General features: G+C 39.5%; 1 protein-coding gene across 1 annotated transcript in view; it reads right to left on the bottom strand.

Moving 5' to 3' along the window:
• MBP (myelin basic protein) overlaps positions 1-14,293 on the bottom strand; it is a gene marked incomplete at both ends in the record, with an annotated part of 80,224 nt that overhangs the window by 7,312 nt on the left and 58,619 nt on the right. The window contains one exon of the mRNA XM_079534002.1: positions 8,059-8,489. Coding sequence (XP_079390128.1) covers positions 8,059-8,489 — 431 coding nt within the window. The remainder of the gene's footprint in view (positions 1-8,058; positions 8,490-14,293) is intronic.

Consider the following 14,293-nt stretch of genomic DNA (forward strand, 5'->3'; position numbering starts at 1 on the left):
ATTCAGATTGCCATATAAAGCCGAACTGTTCCACTGTGGGAAGTGATGCTTAACCCCATTAAGAAATTTGCAGCAGTGGTGGTAGAAAAAAAATGTCCTTTAAACATTCAGTGTTTCAAAGCAGACTTCCAAGTGGAAATAGAGGGATGTGTCCTTTCAATGGCTGTATACACCATTATACTATATGTAGTTTGAGCAGAGCAATCATGGGAAGAATGACAATTTGTTTCATTTCATTATTCAGGGTATTTTGTATGTAGTGTTTGCCTCAGAGCTTGCCTCACAGATGTTTCTTCGAGGCTGTCCACGATTTACTGACCTGTTGCAATAAATGAGGAAAAGCTGACACATTCTCCCCATGCTGGACCAAAGGAGATCCTATAAGTGATTTATAAGTATTTATCTAACTCAGTGAACTTTTCTAATCACTTCAAAAAGGATGAGCCATGTAGCTTTGTCATGGTACTGTAAATTTCTCACAGACATTAAGACAGAACCAGAACGAGTTGCCCAAAGAAACAGAGCAGATTGGTAGGAAGAAAGAGAGAGTCTTGGAGATTGTGGCTTTCAGTCCTGTGTGGAATTACAGAGTTATTAAAGTTGGAAAAGACCTCTAAGATCATCTAGCCCAACTGTTCAACTACCACCACTATTGCCCACTTACCACATCCCTCAGTGCTACGTCCACATGGTTCCTGAGCACCTCCATGGGCAATGACCCCCACCACCTCCCTGGGCAGCCTGTGCCACTGCCGCACCGCTCTTTATGAGAAGTTTTTCCTAATACCCAACCTGAGCCTCTCGTGGCGCAACTTGAACTCAGCATTGCACTCTTTTGCCTTGAAATAGGTGGTGAACAGAAAGAGGAGGAACCAAAGCAAAGATGGGGACAAAACATGCTGGAGGAAAGAACAGAGATGATTGAAAAGAAACCCAAAGATATGGACAGCCTGAAGAAGGAGGCAATGTAGTACAGTCCATCAGGAGAGGTAAGTGAGCATTGATGATCCAGAACCATACTTCTTCAAAACCCTTTTACTCCTTAATTCCTTGATTATGGTTCACAAATTAGTAGGTGACAGTAAAAAATCATAGGGGACGAATGAAGAATCTTGGCAGTGCTTCAGGATAATGACCTGTTTTATAGCAGTTTTGAGTGAGAGAACGGTGCTGTCATACCTCTGGGCTTTTCCTCATGTTTATTTTTTTCCAATTTACTTTTCTGCAGCATTTTTCTGCTTAGCATTAGTCATTGTATTCAAATGTTTTTCCATGATGAGGAGGCTCTTCATCTACTCAGGTATAGACTCTGCTGCATCTTCAGTATTGTTGTTTGCTGCTTTTATCAAGGTGGTGTCGTTCAGGCATTGTGAATGGAGTCTTATGGAAACTACCTCTATAGAAACCCAGCATAAGTTTTCTTTGAGAAGAGTCGTTCCAACAGAAGAGGTTGTGGACAGGGATTCTCAGGGTAGTTTCTAGGTAGCTTCTGCCACCAACAAACCTCCCAGCCATAAGGACTTAGATGTGCATTGCCACAACATGAATGGCATCACAGATGAGATGTTTATCACTATTGCTGACAGCCTGCATGTTTGGGCAAGGTTACATCAAAAGAATGTAATGTTGTGGTTACGGATATTAGCAAGAAAGCAGAAATGTGAAATGTGAAAACATTAAGGAGGCCCAATGCCTAATTTTTGCATGTAATCAAGAAGCAAATGCAATAAAAGATGATAATTGTTTGGAAAACTGAACTACGTAAATACCAAGTGTATGCTATCATCATACAACTGCTGACCAGAAAAACAGTAATGTAGAAGGTTACAGCCCTGAGCTGAGGTAAAAGTGGTGCTGGTTTCATTTCATGAGACACTTCCTCCCTCTAATTGCTAACACCAGCAGAATGCCAACCCCTCAAACCTTACGCTGCTTTATCAGTGCTCTTATTTAAAGGCATTGGCCACGTTCTGTTTCTTTTTTGCCTATAATAGGTTAAAAAAAAAAAAAAAAAAAGACACGCTGAACTCATATGCAGGTTGTTTACATGTATTATTGCTGATGGTAGCTTAAGTTAGGAAAAAAAATACAATGGCAAAGAGAGAAAACTATTGCAAAATAATTACACGTGGCATATTTAACAGCATATTTCTTTGAAACAAATACTCTCAGAGGTGAAAATGCCAATGATGTAGTTGCTATAAAATGAGGAGGGAGAAAAAGTGGCCTCCCATCCCTGAGGGTTTGTTAATTGTATGAAATGTCAAAAATGCAAAAGTAAGTAAGTGTATTACAAATGAAAGACCGGTGAGATCCAATAAGAGTATCTTAAAGCAGTAGTGAAGGACTTTGTGTAGCTCGCATGACACCTGGTCACTTTATTGTGCGATGGGTAACTACACACAGCTACCTTGACAACATCTCAGGAGCTCCATCAGGTATTTTATATCAGTACATGAAATGAAAGCCACCAACTGTTGCTAATAACATGTGTTGACGGTGGTACAAAATAAGGTCAGCAAAACAGACTATTAACTTTTTTCTCAGTTTTCTATTAGGGAGCGTTTATTTAGTTGCAATCTCAAAATAGCTATGTAGTTCAAAACATCACTGCTTTGGGCATCCCAGGATGGCAAAAGTGCTAAGGATAACAGCTCACGGTTTGTGAAGAATTGAGCTTATATGATAGAAGAAAAACAATGGAATAGATTAAAATATAAAGTGATTGATTTACAAATAATATGGCTCGACTGCAGCAAAAAAAGTAGACATAGTGAGAGATGTTATATTGGGTAGCGCAAAGCATTATGCTAAACTTTGAACATGTTCATTGGACCTGTGTGTGAGCTGTGGTTCCCTCCCTGCCTTTGTCACTTGCTTAAGCCCAGATAAGGCATGGTTGGGTTTCTAGAGAGCACCATTATCTCCTTTTTAAACAGAGTATTACATGAGCTGATGGGTACAAGAAACAAGGCAGCAGAAACTGAGGTGGAACATACTGTTATAAATGTCATAAAAAGGGGAAGTCTTCCGCTGTAGAATGACCAGAAACAGTGATTTTTACAATGCTTTGGTTGATTTACTGGTATTTGAGTGGATAAAATATTCTAAAAGCTAATTCTAAAAGTGCATAGGTTTTTCCTGCCCATCCAATGGTGATTTCCCCTTCAAATTCTCATTGAAATCTTTGGCTGCTGCTTTGTCCCATTTCTGACTGCGCTTTGTCCCATTCCTGCATTCAGGACATGATACAAAACCAAGACTTTACCAAGAATTACTGCTCACTCTTCTAAGTATCTCATCTGAGCTAATTTGATTTCCATATTCACAGGAATGATGGTTTCAAGATGCAAGAGATAATTGGCTCCAGTGCATGAAATCATGTGTTAAATGTTAAGCACGTATAACAGATATGGGTTATGTGTGTTAAATGAAGATGTTAAACCACGTCTTGTGCAGTGTTGGCTTCCGAGCCTTCCACTTGTCAGGTGATATGCAGCACTTACCTGTTAATAATTGCTTCTTTTGTGCAGGTTACTAATTTTTTTTTAAGCAGACAAATCTAAAGTGCTCAGAAGCCTTACAGACTGAATGAACATCGGTGAAACTGGAAATTCTGACACTAATTCACTGTTAGGTGCTGCATCATCCCTTGCTGTGTGCTGTGAAAATGAGAAGCTGGATTCGGTTCACTCCATGTAGATGTACTGCCTTGGCTATTGAAAACCTATCATCTCCATCTAAAAGGTAAGCTCTATTCCTTTGTCAAATACGCTTCCCACAAATTTAGTTACTTTTAATTACTTTGTCTGCCCTCTTGCACTATGAAGTGGTTTGTTGTGTTTCTGTTAATATATTATAAGTATTTAAAAGAAATTAAATCATTAGTACGCCAGTTTTGTCATGTAAACAGTTTAATGAGTATATAAACAAAGCACATAGAAAGCAAAAGATTAAAACCAAATTGTTACAGTCAATCACCACAAGCTATATCCAAAATATTTACACACACGTTGCTTGCACGGCAGGTTTACAAAGCCAGAATCTGGTGAGCAATGCCACTCCCTGAAAATCAAGACTTGCAAGTAAAAGATCACAGTATTGACAGGCAAACTAGCACTGCTGTAACTACTTTTCTCACAGTGCCATACGATACATCAAAGCTTGCGCGAAAGATTAGATTGAGTTCAACGTGCGAAGAGAAAAAGATCAATGGGTGCTCTGACAATCATGTAGGCCTGTGTCATTCTTTCAGACCTTATGCATGTGCATCTTTATCTGCAACATTTTCTTCAGCTCCCCATTACAATCATCCCCACTTCTGCTCGTTCTGAGGAGCACAGGAGCTCAGCTACCTCTAGCCCTAGGGTAGGAAATCTGTGTCCACCTTCCATACCCTTTGCACCCAAACACACAGAGTGGGTAGGAGATGCAGGTGCAAAGCTTCATACAGGCCACGGTTCACAAGGTTACACAGAAAACTGAAGCAAAATATAGAAGATGACTCAATCCATTTTTCTCTCACCAAGCCTCTCATTCACTGCCATTCGCCATTTTTTGCTCCATTGCGTTTTGTCACAAATGTAGTTTAAAGTTTAGTATGTTAATACATAATGTTAAATTGGGACCAAAGTTTTTGTTTCACAGTCCAACCCTAGCAGAACAACAACAAAAAAAATCATAAAGAAAAGAATTACGAAAGCATAACCAACTGATTTAGTCACAGGTGTTCCCATAAAAACAAAAGAGCACTCAGCACATACTGAAGCTGAATACACGTTAAAACCTAAGAGACAAGAGAGGTTTGAACTGTAACATAAAGTTGCCCATACACTTCACAGATGTTTAGATAAATATTCCATAAAGATTAGAACGAACATAATTTATTGTTACACTGCTGTGTTGTGTGCTTCTGGAAATGTCTGCACTGCAGGTTCGTTCTGTCACTTTGTTAACATCTTCTATAATACGACTAAAATTATGCTGTGAGTAACAGTAGCTGTGCTCAGAATATTCTACCTTAATCAAGTTCTATAAGTTTGAATTCAAGCTGTGCTTTTGATTGAGGATTCTTATCAAAATCTCGATGGGGCTGGGGTGGAGAAAACAATGGCAAATGCACTGCTGCCCTGTAGAGGAGAAAGTATTTCTGTACATTCCAGTACTTCTGTTTTTATTTACTCCCCTGGGATGCCTACAGGCTCTTAATTTAACTTCAGAATCCCATGATAAGGGAGAAATCTGCTCCAAGGGAGAAAAGGAGGCCACGCAACAGTTGCTTCTTTGTTCCTACCCCACCTTCCCTTACACAATAGTGAATATTATTCATTTATGTGCTTTCCAGCTATGGCTGAAAGATGAAAATGCCTCCACAAAGAATTTATACTGTGTTTTGCTTGAATGTCAGTCCTAAATTTGTACAAAGAGCGAGTGTTGTCTTTGCATTCCAGTGCTTGTTGGTGTGGGCAGTTGTGATGCATGCTCCCACTGGGCACAGCTCGCTTGAGAAAGGATGGGCACAAAGAAGGCAGATGCAGAACTGTTTTTAAAAGGCTTTAAAACTTGACTGCAAGCAAATAAACCATACAGTCCCAGGAACTTCTCTACTTTAAGGTGCTTTTTGGGATAGTATCTTATTTAGCAAAGCCCTGTTTCCTTATTAGAGTTTGGAAAACTGCCAGAAGACATCATTCTTGTTCAGCTCTTCCTTGAGCACCTCTGGGGTGTATCACTACTCTGACACTCTACAAAATTCAACAAATTGCAGCTACTTAGGTTTTAAGTACAAATAAGATTATTTAGCCATCTCGATGTCCTCTGTGTACATACATATAAATAAATGACACCACAAGCCTTCCTTGATACAAGAAACCAAAAGGCATTGATTCAAAGCCTAAATAAATAATAGTTAGAAAAAAAAAAAAACAAAAATTGTTTGTGGCACTTGTTCAACATCTTCAGCACTGAAACTCTCCTATGGAATAGATTCCCAAGATATGTTTTCATGCATCAATATTATCACTGTGATAAATGGGAACAGAGATGCTTTGGCACTGAAGTCAGTGCTGATGTGACTGGCTTTTGCCAAGATGACAAAGCCTCTCTGTGCTTCCAGCTGAAATATGTAAGCCAGGACTCCAACATTAAATGTAGTCTTTTCTTTCTTAAAGAAATTACTTCTACCAAGCAAAAAAGTGTTAACCATCCATAATTCTGGACTGGTTGTGCAGACATTAAGTGCCTCAAATTAACTTAACTGAATGGTAACAGAGATAAGACAGATGGCACTCTGTTCTCTCACATGATGGATTATGTAGGGATCTGCAGAGAAGCATAGCAATCTGTTTACACAAAAGGATACAATACACAACTCTGTACAACTTGCAGCCATGGTTTAGTCATCACTACTAAAAAGTGGGGTGGTTGGTTTGTTTTATTGCTAAGCGAGGGCGTACACACACCTCTGTATAGCCTAAGTTTTTGGTAATGTTTTCTTGGCATTAAGAGCATTTAATATCTGATTTGTCATTGAGTAATGCAGTATATGGATAAAAGAGCAAGAGTTGAGCTAGCCAGTGAGACTGCGGAACATAGCATTGTCGGGAACAATTTGTGATATTTGCAGTTTAGAAAAGTGAGAATTTATCGCAGCAACCACTTGTTGAATGTTCTAGTGACAGTCAGATTCATCTACTAAAGATGGAGATGTTCATATTTGTCGTAAGCATTATTGTCATAAGCATGACTGACCCCAGTTTGTAACTATGAGAAACAAGAAGACCAGAATACCCAGCTTGCTTAGTCTTAGTGCCCAAGTTGAGAAGCTTGCTGTAGCTGTGATACCGACATTGTAGAGCATTTTTCATCCAGTGGTCTAACACAGTACACCAGCTCTTTAGGGAAGCACAAGTGCAAGCTGTGCTTCCAAGTCCAGAGCTGAGCAGTGCACTGACAGCCTGCAGGTGTCCCATGATCATTAAAGCACCATGCCCTAATGTAATGGCATCATGATACAACTGGTCTGGGAAAGCTGCATGTAGTGACCTGTCCCAGCAAGCACCATGGGGAAGCAGATAGCACAGGTTCTCTAAGGTTACTGAAAAATTTGTGGCTAGCTGGCAAGTAGGAGCATTGCTGTTTGTAACATATACAATTTGAGCAACAGTATTAAACAATACATTTAGCTAAAATGAGGGTTTGGGGAACAGTTTAAATGTTTTTGTAGTGTGTAAATTACACAAACACAAGAGTGCTTATTTTCACTGTACCCACTGCTATGTAATTGATAAAATGAGTTTTGGCTCTCCAGGAACAGTGAACAACATACAGTATCTATCATACTTATCAAAGAATGCCAATGAATCCTAGGAGAGAAAACAGTACGATATCCTTTCATCTATACCTTGATTTTCAAGTCAGAATGCATAAATGATTTTGTTACACAATTTCTGATATTAAGATGTTCAGTGCTTAAAATATAAGTCTTAACTGGACTTTCTTTGCACACCTGTCAGCCTGTCCCCTCAGCAATGCTATCAACTGACCTTAAAATATGCTGTTATGCAAGCAGGCTGAGAATCTGGCCACCGTTCTTTTTCCACCATACCTTTCCAAGTCTGTCCCACAATTACTGCCCAACCACCTAGCCATCATCTTGCATTTAGTGCTTTCATCCAGCTCAGTTTTGCAAATACTAAAAACAACACAAAAGCAGGCTCATGTCTCTCTCTAAACAGCACAGCATACAAATGCACATAACGCACCGTATAAAATGCTCATAGAAATTCCGCTTGATAATGTTTCTAAAGCCAACTGGATTTCTAATACTCCTTGTCACAACCCAGAAATAGCTCCTTGTGTTTCTCAGATCTATGGATTTTTTTTGTTATTTTCAGATCAAAGCCAAGCATTAAGTTACACAACTGCAAGTACTGTCTTGCTGGCTAAGTCAACTCTTGCATTATCGTTGTTACACCTTCTTTTCAGTCCCACCCTTCCTCTTTAATTGTACTTTTTTTTTTTCTGTGGCTGTGCAGTTCTTTATTCCTCAGAGCTCACCTTGCCGAAGCCCCGCCGGGGAACGTGTCTGTCACCTCCAAAGAATCTGCCCAGCGAGTCAAGTAGACCCGAGTCTCTGTGCCTTGGAGATCCATGTCGAGCATGGTCTGTAGTGCTTGCCGATGCCATTTTTGATCCGTGCCGGAAAGAGGAGCGTTTTTGTGAAGCCATCAAATCCGAATTCTCTGAAGCTGCTGCACTGTCCTCTTGGATGGTCTGTAGCTCGTCTGACTCTGAGGGCCGATCTTTGAAGGTGTTGTCTTCTCTCCCTGGGGCATCTCGGGAAAAGAGGCGGATCAAGTGGGGGCGACCGGCCGTGTCAGCTGGGTGGGACTGGGGCCAGGCATTCTTCGGGTCCGCTGTGCCTTTGGAGTCTGTCACCGCTGGGCTCTTCGTGGAGGTCCCATTGTTCTGGTTCACATCTGCCTCTCCTGCAAACAACAAGGATGAGATATGAATACAGGCCTGTGAAAAACAGCCCGGGAACAATGCTGCTTTCTTTCCCCTGCCTTGAGTTGGCCATTTAATACAAAACCCGTAATATGTGCAGTTGCAACGCAACTATGTTCCCTAGCAGCCTGCAAGAACATTAAGCTATCTTGGAACTGAAACTGCAGTGATGTCCTCACACAAAATGTGCAGTAGCTCTAGGTGCTTTTTTTTTTTTTTTTTTTTTTTTTTTAATTGCAAGTATTTGTAAATAGATTAATAACTTGTTAGAAGCATAACTGAAATAAACTAATTTTGTTTATGTGGGAAGCTTAGAGACCCTGAGGCTTTCAGCTATAATGTCTGGACAGTCAGATTTCCAGTACTTTCCATTGAAGACTGGAACTCTAAAGTATACTTTTTGTATCCTAAACAGGGAAAAGTAGCAGGACTGAGCATTTCCCAGTGCATGTTGCCCCTCTGAGCTATCAGAGCTTCTCCACCTGATGGTTCTGTCCCCACTTTGAATTTCTCACTTTGACTCCTTTAACAATGAAGCAATTCCATTAAATTCATGAACAAAAGCAAAATGTGATGTGAGAGATTTTTTCTTAAATTATCATCTCTTCAAACAGGTAAAGAATACTCAACTGCAAACTCTGCTTTGCCTCTCAGGACACTTTTTCTTCATATGATGCCTTGGCTATCTGATGCTGAAGGCCATGAGCAAAGCTGTCCCGATTGCACTTACTATTTATGAGAAGTGATAAAAAGGATCATCATAACCCACTGAGCATTTGTCCAAGAGAGGCTCCAAGACAAATCTTGATGTCTGTCAACATTTGCTGCCTTCTCTACAGTTAGGTTCTAATGCATGCATTGAATTATCTGCAAAAAAAATCAGTTACAGAAGACACAGCCCTTCACACATGCTCTATGTTGACAGAAAACTGAATTTTTTGTTTGTTTGTCTTCCTCTGTTGTAGACTAAAAAATGTAGATGCATACTGCATCTAACGTGGCTTCGCAGGAATACAAAACCAAACCAAATCTATTGGTAGATTACTGCTTGAGAAGCAGCCTCAGAGCAAACACTTGTCACAAACACACCCCATGTCACAAATACCAAGTTTTTTTGGAGTTAATGAAGCTTGAAATTTCAGAGAGAAGCTCTAGTTAGTCATGTTTTACTTTTATGGTCTTCTCATTACCTCATTAAATCTCCCTTTGCTTTGGCCTTTGCTGCCATGCGAGGGACAGAATCTGGCAAATACTACTATGTTTCTTAAGTAGCCAGGGCTTCAGTGCTTCAGAGCAATTTTAGACTTGATGTAGTCATTTCATACCACTTTTCCCACCCACAAGGCACTGAAGAAACCTCTTCTCAGGCTGAGAAGAATTCTGAAATAAATGTAAGGGTAACAACACAAGACAGAAATTATGATGTCTACAACAATATACCTAGTACTTACCAGGTGACAATTTGTTGTTATCAGTTAGTCTGCTGCAGTTTTGCACAGCTTCTCATATGAAAATATTTCGTGCAATTTTTATGTGCACCTTTGAAAACTACCCAGACTGTGTTAGGGAAACTTAGACTTTCCTTTGGTTAAAACACTTGGAAGTATTTCTCAGGAATATGCTTGTTTAACTACTGCTAATTTTAACTTAAGATCTCATCAGTGGAGAAGAGGAAGATAGTTGCTGGCAACTTTGTGATTTTAGTTTTCCTGAGAAGATGTTTTTGGATTTCTTACCAGTAACTAAAACTCAACCATTTTTCCCTAATCAAATGAAAGATAAAGTAGCACCACCAATATGTGACACTTGCTGAAACTGCAAGACATTTTAAATAGCAAACATAACCCTAGATTCTATACCATAATACAAATGCATTCAAGGACAGAAAAAGAAAAATAAACAATAGAGCTATTGTATTTAATTAAATGCATTAACAAGACACCAGAGCATCTGCATACTAATATTTTTTACAACAGTTGTGCTTTGTGTCACTGAATACGTGTATTGGTAAGCAACAAAGAAGGGCATTTGTGCCATAAAAGTTGCTTCTGTGAGCTGTGAAGTATAAATCTTTCTGTATGTTCTATTTCAGTAATGAAAGCATACATTTAAGTAAGTTTTTTTCTAGATTTTGTTCATGTTTAAGTGTTCTTTAAGGTGTAAAAATACATAAATAAAAATATTTGAGCTAACTAAGTGAAGTCTTGAAGTGCATTTTGAGAGGGCAACCATCTTTAGGAGACCCAGAAATAATGGCACATGCAAACATTTGCTTATAGGTTCTGTTTGTTTCTCCCTGCAATATGAAGTTCTGCTTTGACAAGGCTGTATAAGACTTAAAACAAGCTAGAATAGCCTTCCTGTGACACATCATTTCTACAAGAGAAAGCTGTCAGAGAAGAAAAGGGTTTCATGCATTATAAAAAAAAAAAAAAAAAAAAAAAGAGTATTGCAAAATAGGTTAATTTTAAGAGTAAACATAGCACAATGCATTGCCATAGGCATAACTGGAAGACTATTGAATTGTACATTGTTGGTCTGAGTGGACAACCCATCTGTTTCCAAAATGAAGCAATATAGATTAACCAAAAAAAATCCAAACAGTCTGTTAATGAAATAAAATGAATGGAAACTCCAAGGGTGCTTTCAGTGAACCAACATTAAAACTAACCTTCATTGTCTTTAATAGGAGTCAGGACACACCTTGCTATGCTCAAAACCACCATGCCTTAAAGTTCAGCTTGGCAACAGTGATTTATCCCATCTCTTGACAATCAAAATAACATCCCTAAATAAGCCTCAGCCCTGTTTGAACAATTGCTTCTGTCAGAACCTGTTTTATACAAAGTGCAGATCACTAACTAGCTAGCAATAGGACTAGAGGGAACAGCTTCAACTTGTGCCAGGGGAGGTTCAGGTTTCTTCTCAGAAAGAGTGGTGAGGCAGTGGAACAGGCTGCCCAGGGAGCTGGTGGAGTCACCTTCCCTGGAGGTGTTCATGGAAAGGGTAGATGTAGTATTTAGGGACATGGGTTAGTCAGCAATGTTGGTGGTAGGTAGATAGTTGGACTAAATGATCCTAGTTCCTAGTGGTCTTTTCCAATTTTAATGGTTCTACAATTCTACAAAAGAAAACCAGGCCAATTCAACATTTAATTTCCTTGGAAACAGAATTCAACTACATGGTGCTCAGCAGTCTCAAGTATCAAAGGCAAGCATGGCAAACACTGTTGAACCAGTTAAATGGGGCCGAAGAAAGGAGTTATCTGGTCAAATTACCTGAAGCTTCAAAGCTTGATTTCTCTTCAGTTTCTATGCTGAGAAACTGCAGACAAAAAATGGCTCCCAGCCTAACTTTAAGGATCTGTGCAGAAGGCAGTATGCCATGAGACATTTTACTTCAAGAGCTAATTACTGGGTTTGTCTGATGCTTGTCAAATTGTTGAAAGTCAATTTTGAACAAATATTTGTCTGGAATAGAGTGCACACACTACACTAGTTTGAAAAACAGTTGGTCATAGCTCTGAACAAAACCGGAACAGATCTACTGCTGCATTATGTCTTTATACAAATAGTTTCTCCATTTGCTACACTAGCAAAACCAATATAGAGAAATACCAGTGTGTATCATAACATAAATTCTCAGGAATTTAACTATTGTGGTTAGCTAAGAGACCACTTCTACATACAGGCCACTCTCCTCCTCCCCTCCTTACTTAAACTTATAACTTCTGGTGGAAACACTCCAACCAGAGATAAATGTTCTCTGTATCTTCAATACAATTTCACAGCAAAAGATGAATATTTGTCTACATAGGAAACACAACTTTCCCTATCAGCTTGTCAAACTGTAAACCAAACCTCCAGAAAAACGAGAAAACATCCACTAAGCACGACACTTTTGACTCTTCCCTCACTGCATACACTAGACATTACAGAGCACTCCTACCAGACAAGAATAAAAGGTGTTTCCATTCTACTGGTTGGCAAAGTGCACCTCTGCCTACCTCACTCATACACAGCAGTTGAATAATGGTATCATGGGGCACAGTTTCACACACACCCAACCAAACAAAAACAAACCACCAAACACAAAAAACAAAAACAATACCCTATTATTCAATATAGAGTAAGAAACGAAAAAGAAGAAACACCCAACACCTGGCCCAATACAGATTTTTAACTAGCTATGTTACCAGCAGTGTTGTATTTACATCTATTGAACAAGATTAAGTAAAAGAGAAAGATTAATTCTGTACTACATCTTGGGATAATAAAGATCAGTGGCTAAGCATGTAGAAAAGGATTTTCCCATTGTTAGTAGAAGCATGACAGAGTTTTAGAACTGACACTTAGATTGCATTCCTGTGGCCACACAAATGAAACTTTCATTTGTAATTTCACAAGGTGAGGAGCCTGACAAACTTTGCCTTCCACAAACCCCTGGTGACTTACAGAACAGCAGTTCCTGGTCAACCTACACAGGCAGCATTATGCTATCTTGGATCTACTGCCAGACTGAAAGCTGATAGATCAAATACACTGATGGCTAGATTATTGCTAATATCTTGGCATAGCTGCTCCCTGACTGAAGAAATACCTCGTTCTTCCAAGCCCTCCCTGGCCCTTTCCCACTGAAGCAGGGCTCTCACAGAGTAGAATCTGCCCTTGCAGCACAGCTTGCATGAAAACGCATAAAGCTTTTGCTGAGGAGAAGGGCAGTGTCAGCTCATATCCAATCATGGAAATACTTGCCTTCACAAACTTAGCAAGAGAAGTGTCTACATTATTTATCCTCACATTTTGAAGGAAATAAGTATTGCACTGCATCAGGTGGAATAGGAAGGGTGGAGGTTATACCCTCTTTTTGTGGGTTTCTTAGTATGAAACGGGAGAAAAATTCAGCTTGCATAAGAGAGTAACATTCAGCAGTTCTTCCAGTTGCTAATGACTACAATATGAAAAAGTAAGTACAATTCCTCTCACTTCATTTCTGATGCTAAATTGAAACGCGTGACAATTCAGAAGTGGCTGTTTTACCTGGTAAGAGAACAGAAGACTGGTTACATGCACACAACTCTTTGTAAGTAAGTAGTATTGCCCAATTGTGTCAGTTCCTTTAAAAATACAGGACTGACTAGGGGAGAAGACAAAAGCCTCCAATATCCTGTAAAAACAGGCTGTCTGTATGCAGCTGGATCTCATTTTGCTGCTCCTGGTCCACTAATACTGATTTCCAATTTGACATTTTGCTGCTTGGGGCACAACAAAGGACTTTCAGATTTTGAGTGCTGGGCCCCATCACTGCAGTGTTCATGCAAGCAGCAGCAGTTTGCAAGGGTTCCACGGAATCTGCTTAAAATAAAGACACTTACATGGCAGCAACCATTCCAAGACCACGCTTATATGGAGGCGTACTATAAAATCACAAGCAACACAAGTAGTAAATTGTGTTGTTTAACAGCAAGGATCACTTGCCTTACCTGCTTTCCTAAGTTTGCCTCCTTCACTTCAGGGGCCCAAAGCTATAAATTTAGATGATGAACATGGAGTAGAGGAGATCTCTGTAGTAAGCAGCTGAAACTGGTGCTGTGTTGTATGGTTGCTGTGGTACCCCATTTGTAGGGTAATTTTTTTCACTGATTTTTTTCAACTTACGAAGAAAAACCAAGATAGAACAAATGACCAGATGAAAACACGTAAGAATGTGTCATTCATCTGGAATGGTGACACTAATAACAATGCCTAATTCTTGCCTTGTGATTAAGCAAACAGTACATAACTTC

This window comes from Tetrao urogallus (genome assembly GCF_951394365.1).
Source record: "Tetrao urogallus genome assembly, chromosome: 3".
In the NCBI taxonomy this organism is placed as follows: Eukaryota; Metazoa; Chordata; class Aves; order Galliformes; family Phasianidae; genus Tetrao; species Tetrao urogallus.